The sequence below is a fragment of the Crassostrea angulata genome, chromosome 6 (genome assembly GCF_025612915.1).
Source record: "Crassostrea angulata isolate pt1a10 chromosome 6, ASM2561291v2, whole genome shotgun sequence".
In the NCBI taxonomy this organism is placed as follows: Eukaryota; Metazoa; Mollusca; class Bivalvia; order Ostreida; family Ostreidae; genus Magallana; species Magallana angulata.
Window position 1 is genome coordinate 2,930,458 of NC_069116.1, and position 13,074 is coordinate 2,943,531.

The 13,074-nt window shown below is 35.3% G+C and overlaps 2 protein-coding genes across 7 annotated transcripts; one reads left to right on the top strand and one right to left on the bottom strand.

Annotated features, from left to right (window-relative positions):
• The first annotated feature begins 798 nt into the window (after positions 1-798).
• LOC128186867 (3 beta-hydroxysteroid dehydrogenase/Delta 5-->4-isomerase type 3-like) lies at positions 799-6,339 on the top strand. 6 transcript variants are annotated; one of them, XM_052856809.1, is made up of 6 exons: positions 847-862; positions 2,217-2,306; positions 2,460-2,679; positions 3,075-3,239; positions 3,845-4,060; positions 4,309-6,339. In XM_052856809.1, the coding sequence occupies exons 3-6, from the start codon at positions 2,550-2,552 to the stop codon at positions 4,866-4,868; spliced, it is 1,071 nt and encodes a 356-aa protein (XP_052712769.1). In that variant the 5' UTR covers positions 847-862; positions 2,217-2,306; positions 2,460-2,549; the 3' UTR covers positions 4,869-6,339. The 6 variants fall into 6 exon arrangements, with proteins under 6 accessions (XP_052712767.1, XP_052712769.1, XP_052712770.1 ...); XM_052856807.1 differs by lacking the exon at positions 2,217-2,306 and having other exon boundaries at positions 799-862; XM_052856810.1 differs by lacking the exons at positions 847-862; positions 2,217-2,306 and adding an exon at positions 864-963.
• A 997-nt stretch (positions 6,340-7,336) lies between these two features.
• On the bottom strand, positions 7,337-11,048 carry LOC128186871 (microsomal glutathione S-transferase 3-like). The gene is made up of 6 exons (XM_052856814.1): positions 10,941-11,048; positions 9,448-9,586; positions 8,974-9,038; positions 8,707-8,764; positions 8,173-8,245; positions 7,337-7,941 (listed from the first exon to the last, which is right to left on the bottom strand). The coding sequence occupies exons 2-6, from the start codon at positions 9,583-9,585 to the stop codon at positions 7,835-7,837; spliced, it is 441 nt and encodes a 146-aa protein (XP_052712774.1). The 5' UTR covers position 9,586; positions 10,941-11,048; the 3' UTR covers positions 7,337-7,834.
• Positions 11,049-13,074: the final 2,026 nt, after the last annotated feature.

The following is a 13,074-nucleotide window of genomic DNA, read 5'->3' on the forward strand; positions in this document are numbered from 1 at the left end:
CATAATGTAGACTGATCACGCGACGTTTAGTTTAACTTTTGCTAATGATTTTAAAAGTAGGCGGATCCTACAGTGTGCATTTCAAATAAATTGTTGTACACATATCAAACTGTACTGTGTTAAATCTGCGCTCGGTCCAACGGTCACACCGTTTACATATTACGACATTTGATCTTTTTAGGTCCATTTTCTATTTTTATTAATATGCTGGGTCCATTATTTAATTTCTTTCACATTACAAGGATGAAACAAAAAACCCGGTATTTAATACATTTATAATCTAAATGTGAAATGACCGTAGGAGTAAACTAAGTTAATAATTTGCTTGTTTGGTCATACTAGTATATTGTAAATTTTATGTGTAATTTGATCAGGCCTGAGATAATAGAAGGTGATAGCTGGTGTAGTGTGCATTACATTTAAATATTAAGAACTATTCAGAAGGCTGTAATATGGATTCAAGCAAGCTTAACAGATAACGAGTTTATTTATTATCACAAATCCTGTGGGTCATATATAAGTTTGCAGTGTAACCCCTGGGATACAGAAAGGTCACTATTATGGGTTGTTGTATTAGGTTGATCATATATTAAACACAGGAACGCTAAATCGCCACCCCTTCCACATCAACTCAGGTAAGTGATGTGGCCCACAGGCCTCTTTAATTGAAATATCCCCATTGTTTAAAAAAATGTTTTATATATCAACCAAAATATTAAAATTTACAAAATTTCATCAAGCCGTGTGTTCGATGTGCCTTTTTGTTTGTGTACCAGTTGACAATACGAACAGTCTGTGTACGAGATGGTAAGTGTTCCAATTGACTGGACACCGCCCGGAAGTGAAGTGATGCTGGTGTGATGTAAACAAGATAAGGTTTTTTTCTTTCTTTTAATATTTTGCTTTTTATTTTTATGAATTAAATCAAAGTCCCTTGAAACGTTCTACTTTCCCACTTGAACGGTGAGTGCAAACGCGAGCGCAAAGTGAATGGTGAACGCACAGTGAACGCAATATGAACGATTTGTTCGGAGTGCATCGGGATTTATCATTACATTGTATTTCGCGGGTAATCAGGCGAAAAATAGCAAATAATTAAAATTAACAACATATATGTATTGTTATCAGCCTAAATAGAAGATTATCCTTGTTGTAATATCGTTTAAAAAGTAACACATAAACTTCACGACTGACCTGTCGTACATACAAACAGGATACGTACCCTGTAACGTTATACATGTATATGTACGGGAGGTCACCGTTCAAGTGATATCTTGGGACAGAGTATAGTCATTTACTGTTTACTTACACTGTTAAAAAAAAACATACAATGGTTTTGTTGATTTCATAAAAAAACCAAAAAAAGTCTTTTTTATTTATGGACATAATCAAGAATGTGTACTTTATATTCTACAAATTAATTCATGATTAAAATGATGTTTCTGGTGTGAAATGTAAGTTCCTTGTACCTTTACGCAAGCGTTCTTTCCTCATTTTTGTTGTAATACTCTCAAAGACCGATCCTTTCACGTAGTTCCGAATGAAAATGAATGAAGGGTGACTGAACGCTGAACGAATGGTAAGCACAAAGTGAACACAGAGTGAGCGCAAGTGAATGCATGGTGAGTGCACAGAAAATTCGAAAGTGGAACATTTCAGGGACTGTCATTACTTAAATTTGAAGTATTTTCTATGTCATTCAGTTATTTGTATGATAAAACAGAGAATCTCTGTTTGCCCTTATGTTTGATGGGAGACTTACTTAACATGCTTAATTTCTCCCACTTTTTATGCTTGATACAGGCACTTGCTCCTGTAATAAAAGTTTAACCTATGATATATATCATAATATTTAATTATACTTTTATGTTAAATACTAAAATCTGAAGTTTATAATCTGTTCTATTACCCACTTGGCAATGGGTAACACAACAAATTGTAACATGAGTAAATTATGCGCATACAATTTCACGTCATTCCTTAATAAAAGCAGTAAATTTTTCTTTAAAATTAAGTCATTCAGTATAATAAAACAAATAGTGCCTGTCTAGGAGTGTAACAGTTGAAATTCATTGACACCCTTGGAAAACCATCTTCAACTTCCGCTTCGCGTCGGTTGACAATGGTATTCTCGGAGTGTCAATTTCAACTGTTAAAAAATGTTATAAAGCCCAACAGGCACTATTTATGTAATGATGTATGGTGGACTTTTACAGAAACAAGTACCTGTCGCAGTTGCACACAAGTTGTTAAGGAACCGGCGAATATCATTATCTTGTTCCAAAGATATACATGATATAGATACAGTATGTTACACGTTAAAACACTAAGCACCTTTATCAGGCATGTGAAGTGCCTCCAAATGTACATGTATTTATATGTTTCTAGATGTACCTATGATATTACATGTGTTTTTCTGACATGAACATGCAGCATCTTACATGTTTACATGTTTACAGGAGACTGATCTGAAGAAGCTAAATGACAGAGCAGTATCCCAGCAGTGTAATACTCCCCTGAAGTCAGGGTCTCCCTGACGGTGAAGGGATATGTGTACAGTGACGGTGACTGGAGGCGCTGGGTTTCTGGGTCAGCATGTCATCCAGCATCTTCAGCTGAGCGCCCCCTGGGTGACAGAAATTAGAGTGTTTGACCTGATTCCATTCAGCAGATCTCTTGGTATAAACTTTAAAATATGTATATTGATTTTTTGAATGTTTTTTACTAATGCATGACAGTATATGTGTTTACTGTATATATAGACCATAGAATTGTTTCAATATTAGTGGATGCTTTATAACATTTTTTAACAAAAAGTTAATTTTTTTACAATAATCATTAGTTACTTATTGCATTTGATAAAATATAATGTGACTAATGGTTTTCAATGCTGTTAAAAAGCAGAGTGTATATAAATTATGCAAAGTCATTAAATTATTTGTATGATCTAGAAGCTGGAAAATAAGTTTCACTTCAGTGATTAGAAGCTTATTATGATAGATAAAACACATGCTAATGCATGAGTGTCAAACAATGGATATTTAATTTTCAGTATATGACGGACTCAATTGTAGATTACACACCAAGGCTCGATGTAATAACTTACACGGGGAACCTAGGAGATACTGAATCTCTGAGAAAGGCTTTTCATAATGCCTCCGCTGTGCTTCACTTGGCTTCAGCAATAGATGCGAGATTTCAGCCGGACAAGAAACTCCTACAGGAAGTGAATGTGAAGGGTAGGTACAAGTGAATGATTACAGGGTCTCCTACTCATGATAATAGTTTATAGAACTTGAAAATTTTAACTGGGTCTCACACTCCTGATACTGGCTTCCCTGGAGGTTTATTTTGGGTCATTGAAATGACAGTAGAACTGTAATGAGGTACATGGGTGACCTAATTATGTCATGCTTCCTGCCAATAAAATAAAAAAAATGGGGTTTGTGATAGGAAGGAGGTATTAGCATACAATGGAAAGAAATAGATAAAATTGGAATTCAATCTGCAACCTCCAAATTTTTAGTCAGGTTCTATTTTTACTGATATCTTTGGTCTATACACTGTAAACCAGCTTTTATTCACAACTACTTTATTTCGTGATTTACCGGACATGAAGTGCTTTGCTACAACTTATTTTCATGAATAACATGTAAGTTATCTCGAAAATTATCAATATATACATGTAACGGGTATTTCAGGACTGATTTGCAATGAGAAATATTTGCGATAACCACGCTCTCATGAATCTTGCAAACATTTCTCGCATACAAATAAAAGTTGGTTAACAGCTCTCCTGACTCCTAATGTGTCATTATTCCTTTCATCTGATGTATGATTTAAGGCACAGCTAATGTGATAGCGGCATGTGTGGAGGAAGGTGTGCCCATTCTGATCTACTGCTCGTCAATCGGCACTGTACAGGGATACTTTAACTGCCAGGGAGGCAGTGAAACAGAACTCAAAGATGTCCGTCCACTTCTGTTCAGGGATTATGGGGGAACGAAGCGAGTGGCTGAACAGCAGGTTCTGAAGGCTGATCAAACTCCATTAGCAAATGGTCAGTTCTGCTATAACTTTGTTGATTCATTACTATATACACTGTCACCTAACATGAATTTAACTAGTTAGACATAATAAAATACATAACCTGCTTAGCTGTAAGATACCAGTAAATTTTTTCGTTGTACTTTTAAACTTTGAGAAAAACTTTGTCAAATAAAACAGGGTTTCCAGTGTTTATCTTGAGTTCTTGTTACTTTGTATCGTAACTTTGAAAAAGGATGCATTAATTTTCTTGTTTTCCAGGCAGGAAATTAAGAACGGTGTCATTGTTACCACCAACAATGTATGGAGAAGGGGACAAACTGATCGCCATGATGTTACAATACGCTGAGGATAACAATGGCAGCTTTATCAGAATGGGTAATGGAGAGAATCTTGAGGCCTATGCTTATGCTGGCAATGTTGCCTGGGGCTTTGTATGTTGTCTGAAGACCATGTACAACAATCCAAGCTTTGGAAATGAGAGAATGTTCATCATGGATGACACGCCCCCCCAGTCTATTCAGGCCCTCAGTCGACCATATCTAGAGAGCAGGGGGTTCCAGATGACCTCCTATTATGTGCCTCTGTCCATCGTGTTTTTTATCTGTTTCCTGGTAGAAACAGTTTGTCTTTTGATTTCACCATTTAAACGATTTTCTTTCCCTCTCAGTTTATCAGGAATTATTTTCTCCACAAGGAAATTTTACGTGCGATATGATAAGGCCAAGACCCTGATTGGTTACGTCCCTCCTTTCTCTGTAGAGGGCGCCAGAGAGAGATCCTTGCCCTATTATAAAAACGTGAAGTTGAGGAAGAATTGAATGGTAGACCTATAACATTAAGATTTCGGAGTAGTCTACTTTTTGATGAGGAAAATTTTATTGAGGGTTGAGATTTAGTTGTTATTTGATTCATATTGTTATAATTTGATTGATATTGATATTTGAATACTCTTTTGAATGATTATCAGACATAATATTAGGGGAAAAAAAGAATTATGTTAATGCTCCTTAACTCATTTTTTATATTTCTTTATCAAGCCCACATTATATGAACAAGTGAATTATTTTAGTTTAGGTAAAAGGTTATTTTGATCGAAATTTCTGAGATTTTTTTCTTTTTTTTTCATAAAAAATACTCAAAGTACTCTCTACATGTCAGTTTTGTAGTCCCTAAACTATTCAAGGTCTTGAAAAAAATTTTGTCTGAAATTATTAAGAACTTTTGTATTAATGTGTTTTATTGTATTGATTTAATTTTATTTAAAACTATGAAGTAATGATCTGTTATTTGTTTTACATATAGTATCAGCTGAGGCGTGTTCAGCAGAGTGGGTGCCCGTGAGCGCTCGCAAAAGTTCCCTATACCTATAATACAAATTTTGGCGAGCACTCACGAACACCTGCTGAACCCGCCTTTGGAACCAGTGCTAACAATCTGTGCACTATACAGCATGTGATGGCAAGTGCTGAAAATAATGAAATGTTTGCAATTTTATATGTTTACAAAGACTTCATGATTTGCAATATAACCAAGAAATTATAGATTATCTGTTATCTTAATATTACCTTTTATTTGTATCATGTTTAATGATTCCTTTTAACAAATTTGTGTTGGTTTTATACATAATTATGACAATAATCTTAGTGGAGATGTATTATGTTTCCTCTCATGTATCATATATTTTCAATATTTTTATTCACTCCTTTCTAAATACTCAAACTCTCATGCAATTTTCTGTATGAACAGGGAAATACAAGATATCAAGTTTGAAATTGATAAGGTGTTAATCAAAAATTCAAAATGTTGCAAAAACCCAGGTGCTGCTTTATTTTAACAGTGCAGGTTTATAAAAAGTATAAAGAACAAATCTGTGACAGATTCCTTATACATGTATAGTTCTGCAGTGTGACTCAGGATACTTGCTACTTCAGAATACCTATAGATATCTGTGGTTTTGTTTTCATAGTGAAAATTATACATATTATTCTGTCCAAGACCTTTTTAATACACATATGTATGCCATAGAGACAGAAGTTTTCATAGGTGATGAGTGATATTTATGAAAATAAAAGAGCATTTTGTTGATAACTGTAATAAACATTAAACCTCAACGAATATATCTTCTATTTTAGTAATTTGTTATTCATGTACCTGCATGTACATATTTTATCCAAGACTGCATCTATAGAAATGCCTTTGTTGTTGTTTTATTATAAATATTTTTGTATTCACTGTATATACTGTATCATAATATACTCAATACTCATAATAAAATTCTCAAACATTGAATCTGAACCTTAGAATTTTTAACTTTATTAAATTGTAAGTTAAAATGCAATTCAAATATACCTGTTTACCTATGTAAGTAATTGCTATTGAAGTATTTCTTGTTTATCTATGTCACGAATAAGAAATGAAGTATCTCATAATATATTAATCATGTCAGGAATAAGTACTGAATTTTCTCATGTCTATCTTTGTCAGGAATTAGAACTGAAATCTCATGTTTATCATGGCAGGAAAAAGTGCTTCCTGTTTATCTTTAACAGGAATTGGTGCTAAAGTACCTGGTATATCATGTGTATCTATGTCTGCGAATCGTACTGAAGTATCATGCATTTATCTATGTCTTGACTTCGTACTTAAGTATCTCATGTGTATCTTTGTCAGGAATTATAACTAAAGTATCTCTTGTTTATATATGTCTTGAATTCGTACTAAAGTATCTTATGTTTATCTATGTCAGAAAATAGTACTGAAGTATTTTTTGTTTATGTCAGGAATAAGAATTGAAGTGTCTGGTTTCAGCAGCCACTGCATTCCACTCCTGATGAAATGTTTGGTAGAAGGACAATCATAATAAATAACTATTGTAACTTCAGAATTTAACCTGAAATGGATTGCAAATTAAACCATGGGGTCCTGCATTATGAGCGCAGTTTTCTGTCCAGTAGCTTCAAAGGTCAGTAAAGGAAGTACAGGTACTCGTATAAGCTACCTTGGGCAATATCACATGGTTTATATAGCAACGCTAATCAGGTACTCGTAGTCTAATCCATTATTTATTCTTTTTTATGTGTTCAGTAGGGTTGTTTATGGAAGGAAAAGTCAAGGTCACAAAAATCTGTGTCAATTGCCAGGTGCTCTACCAGTCCACAGCCCGACCAATCTAACAGTAAACATAGCCACATCCTGTTACATTGTACTTACATATTCTTTGTATTGAACAGGTTGGTAGAGAATACCGGTAGATGGAACAGTTTTAAATAGACACAAGACACATCAATATGAAAAAGTTGTTGTTTATTTTTATTTGTGTGCACTTGACTTATAAATACTATGATACTATGTGTAATCTTATCTCAAAGAACTATACAGGAAAACAGTTACAACAACATAAACTTCTACGTGTTGCCTCACTACCGTTGCAAGTCTAGCCAGAAATATATAGCACTGATTTTGCTGTTCTTTCTAAACGAGACTAGAATGATAAAAAAAATTTTTTAATCCGACACATATATATATATCATTATAACTGTTCTTTCTTAACGTAAACATTAAGTATACTTGTTAAGTTCAATGACTTTAAGGTACATGTACAACCTTAATAATGCTTGCACCAATAATTCCATGTATAAGTGTAATTTGATTACAAAATCTCTTATGAAAATTTTTCATGAAATGGTACCAGACACTCTACAAATTAAAACAACCAAAAATCTAATGTGTTAATACAGTTATGCACAGCACATGTCAATAGTTGAGTCTATCACACATTCTTGCTTTAGTGTGGGAAGACACGGAGTTGTCTGAGGGCGACGCCCACTGTACAGCCAAGCATGGTGATCAACCCGATGTAACCAAATGACCCCCAGCGCCTCTTTTCTGGCTCTGAAGGAAACATAAAGACGCAAATTAAATTAAAATATCAGCCATTACTTTCATCAAATGACTAAATGCATTATTATGCATTTTTTGCCCCCAAAATTAAAGTTTTATAAAGAACTTTTTAAAAAAAGGTGGAGGATAGTTGAAATCATAATGAAATTAAGCGTGTACCGGTAAAAGGTTATCGCCACAGTGATTATTAGATTATTAGAATTAGAAATGAATTTATCTTGCCTCCAGTGTAGTAGCCCTTGGCAAAGAAAATCCGGCTCAATTGATAAAGAGTTCCGGCACAGGCGGAGGTCCTCTGTTACATACAACAAAAATCTCTCATCAACAAATACACAGGAATCAGTGACTTTCATGGGATATAGGTTGTCTCATGATCAATTTTGATCACGTACTAATCCAAGTTTATATCCCATTAAACTTAAAGAATGATTTGTCATTTGTTATATTTACATCATTTTTCAATCATTGTACAAAAAATTACATTAATGTTATATTGTAATTTTTAAAAAAAATTAAATGCAATCTAAAGATTCAATCACATGTTGCTGTTTAACATGCAACAAATTGCAGGTCACTTATAAAAGAAATTGATTTATAGTTTAATCATGCAAAACGATACTTTAAATTGTAAACATAAATGTGACATTTTTCTATCGTTAAAAATGTAGCATTATCCAGTGCAATTTCTTCCATTCTAAAAACTGAATTCACAATCTTTTTTACCAAAAAAAGAGAAAGTAAAACCATGTGACCTACAGGGTACTGTAATCCTCCAATAAACAGAAGCATCAGAAACTGGGGATAGTTCTCAAGTCTACAAAGATGAGAAAATCATATATACCAGTATATCACCAAAGGAATGTGTCTATTACTCTTTTGCTTTCTTCACACACAATACACTGAATGGAATCTGCCCAAAATCTAAGTATTTTAAGCATATCATCATGTTGAAAATGTGGTTTAATGCAGTAGTTCAGCACAAGTTGACTGTGATATGGTACTTGAGTAATTAGTAGTACTTACGTATTTTGATGAGCTCGCTGGATGCAGTTAAACATTTTATTGTCTGAGCTATACATGGTAGGATACTGAAAAGATGCAACATTACTCATTACTGCTTCCATCTCTACTAAATTCTGACAGCAAGCTACACAGACCACAACACTCTCAATTCCAGTTCATATATTCCTTACTTATTGTAAAAGTAGTGCTACTAAAAAAGATTTTTGTTTTGAGCAATCAAGATCAGTATCTTCAGTCTCGTTTAACTATATATAAGAAAGAAATTAACAACTGTGTCTTCGATACTTTCAGTGGGTAACCAGAGCTCTCAATGATTTGTCACCAGGATAGGGACTGAAAGACACAAAATTTAGCAACATTCTAAAAATAATGCAGTGGGATGATTTTTTTTATTATTAAGTTATAGACCTGACACGGTAAAATTAAACTCGCAGCTCTTTGCAAATAGGAATTTTTTTCTAGTGCTGTACTTACAGGGATTTCATACTGTTTCCTGGCTTTGGCTACATTAATGCCCATCCACATGTTCACAAATGTGCTCGCCACGCCCGTAAAGATCACACATCCATAGTGATCAGGAAGGGCATCAACGATTTTTGACAGGTTTCCCATTCTGTAAATAAAGGAGAAAAAAAGATTTACTCACTACTTACTGTGGGATTTTATGGATTAATTAATGAAAGACACAAATATCCTATATTATTTACACATGATACAAATTTGAATCTATTGAAAAGAGTCACAATATTCAACCATCTCAACCCATAGAGAATTAAAATAGATTAAGATGGTTGGATCAGAAATGTAACCTTTCTATTTCTAATCAGCTCTACTACTGAGCTTTTAAGGCCAAATATCCAGTGTTGAGGGTCCGTTACCGCCCTTACTTTTACTTTATAAAAATGTAGAAAGACACAGCTTTCATATATACTGTGCCATCACATTTCTGATACTAGTAGTCATATGTTTCTTATAGTCAATTTTTGTGGCATGAGTTAACCCCAAAACAACTTCATTTTCCTTACTGAGTTTTGTTGATTAAATCATACTATCAGAAACATATATATAATGCTCATTTTCATTCGTCGAATGCATTTTTCATTCATCTCAATCAGATTACATTTTCTTTAAGAAAAAATGCATCACATTTACTACCTGGGCAAGTACATATTCTGACATGTTAACTTCATAAAACCTCTGTTAAAAAAATTCTCAATTTTACACTCTGTGTTTAAAAAAAAATTGAAATAAAATGCATCCCGGGTGTCACAAATAAACAATGTGCTTGTCTTCAAAATTTTAAAGATTAATTTTATTCAAAATATGATATGGCTTTATTCCTCAAACTCTTTTTTTTTTAATTCCATCATCCAGGCAAGTGAAACACAAATGAAAAATGAGTTCCATTTGGTAGGTAAAATAGGTATACTGATTCAGGGGGCTGACACCAAATAGGAGTCAAACCATCAAATGGGTGTTGGGTCTGTTGGTCCTGGCAACCTGATGACAACTAACTTTCATTTAAGTATCAGCGATTTTCGATGCTATATTAAAGGCTAAAACTAATATTTTATAGTTGACCAAAGAAAACAAATCATTAGGGGAAGTGTTTTGTGTTAGATCATCGGAAATCGATGACTCTAGGATAAGCTTCCCAGAAATGAAGGTCATCAGCTCAGTTAATTATCAGATTATTGGCATCGGTAAAACTTTGGCATTTCTTCGTGCTCATATCATTGTGGTGCCTAAGTACATGTAGAATGAACAAATGCATTATGGTCAATTTAATTATTATTAAAAGCATTAAAAATTCAGAAGAATTTGTCTACTTTCTTTTTTACATCAAACAATAGGCTAAAGTGTTAAGATGGGGGCGTGTCCACAAAAAACATTAAAAACAATAGAAGCTGCGACTAAATAAAATTTTAAATAATGCTTGATACAATTATGACAATAAGAATACTTACATGATTATAAATTAGTATATTGTTTCGCAGCTTTCCAAGGACACACGAGGAAAGTGAACCCTCTTATTGAACCGGAAGTAGCTACAGTAATTTGCCCCATTACAATTCGACCCCCACCCCCCTCTCCATCTCAAACGCACAACGAGATTCAATAATTTAGACGGGGTTGAAATTATTTTTAAAAGTATATTTAATATCACTGCCTGTTGGACTGTTTATTGTTTATGTGTGGCTAAATTGCTACTGTTAACTGTCACTGTCTACTTCTTTCATTGTCTACACAGTGCTTACTGTCAATGTCTACTGCTTACAGTCACTGTCTACTGCTTACAGTCACTGCCTACTGCTTACTGTCACTGTCTACTCTTACTATCAAGATCTACTGCTTACAGTCACTGCCTTCTGCTTACTTACTCTCTCTGTCTACCACCAATAACACTGCCTTCCAAAATCTTACTCTCTCTGTCTTCTGCATTTGTCTACCACTTACTCTGTCTACTGCTTACTGTCACTGTCTACTGCTTACTCTCTCTACAGTTTACTCTCTGTTTACTGCTTACTCTCTCTGTCTACTGCTTACTGTCTTCTGCTAACTCTGTCTACTGCTTACTCTCTCTCTCTCTCTGTCTACCACCTCTGACTCTTATCTTCTACCGCTTACTCTCTCTGTCTACCACTTACTCTCTCTCTGTCTACCACTTACTCTGTCTACTGCTTACTGTCATTGTCTACTGCTTACTCTCTCTACCGTTTACTCTCTGTCTACTGCTTACTCTGTCTACTGCTTACCGTCTACTGCTAACTCTGTCTACTGCTTACATTCTCTCTCTCTCTCTCTCTCTCTGTCTACCACCTCTTACTCTATCTTCTACCGCTTACTCTCTGTCTACCGCTTACTCTCTCTGTCTACATTTACTCTCTCTGTCTACTGCTTACTGTCTACTGCTAACTCTGTCTACTGCTTACTCTCTCTCTCTCTCTCTCTCTGTCTTCCACCTCTTACTCTAACTTCTACCACTTACTCTCTCTGTCTACCGCTTACTCTCTCTGTCTACTGCTTACTCTCTCTGTCAACTGCTTACTCTCTGTCTACCACTTATTCTCTCTGTCCACCACTGCTTACTCCTGTCCTCCAACCTGTACTCTCTCTGACTGCCACTTACTCTCTGTCTACTGTCTACTCCTCTGTCTACTGCTTATTCTCTCTCTATCTACTGCTTTCTCTGTCTACCACTGCTTGTTCTGTCTACTGCTTACTGTCACTGTCTACTGCTTACTCTGTCAACCGCTTACTCCCTTTGTCTATCGCTTGCTCTGTCTACTGATTGCTGTCACTGTCTACTACTTACTCTCTCTACTGTTTACTCTCTGTCTACTGCTTACTCTCTCTGTCTACACTTACTCTCTCTGTCTACTGCTTTCTGTCACTATCTACTGCTTCCTGTCACTGTCTACTGCTAACTCTCTGTCTTCTGCTTACTCTGTCTTCTGCTTACTCTTTCTCTGTCTACCACCTCTTACTCTATCTTCTACCACTTACTCTCTCTGTCTACCAGTGCTTACTTTGTCTGTCTACCTCTTACTCTCTCTGTCAACTGCTTACTCTCTGTCTACCACTTATTCTCTCTGTCTACCAGTGCTTACTCTGTCCTCCAACCTGTACTCTCTCTGACTGCCACTTACTCTCTGTCTTCTGCTTACTCTCTCTGTCTACCGCTTACTCTGTCTACCACTGCTTGCTCTGTCTACTGCTTACTGTCACTGTCTACTGCTTACTCCTTTAACTGCTTACTCCCTTTATCAACCGCTTACCCCATCTTCTGCTTACTCTCTCTTTATCTACTGCTTACTCTGTCTACCACTGCTTGCTCTGTCTACTGCTTACTGTCATTGTCTCTGCTTACTCTGTCAACTATTTACTCCCTTTATCTACCGCTTACCCTGTTTCCTACTTACTCTCTCTGTCTAAAGCTTATCCTGTCTACCGCTTACTCTCTCTGTCTACCACTGCTTACTCTGTCCTCCAACCTGGACACTCTCTGACTGCCACTTACCACTGTCTACTGCTTACTCCTTTGTCTACTGCTTACTCTCTATCTACCACTTACTCTGTCTACCACTGCTTGCTCTGTCT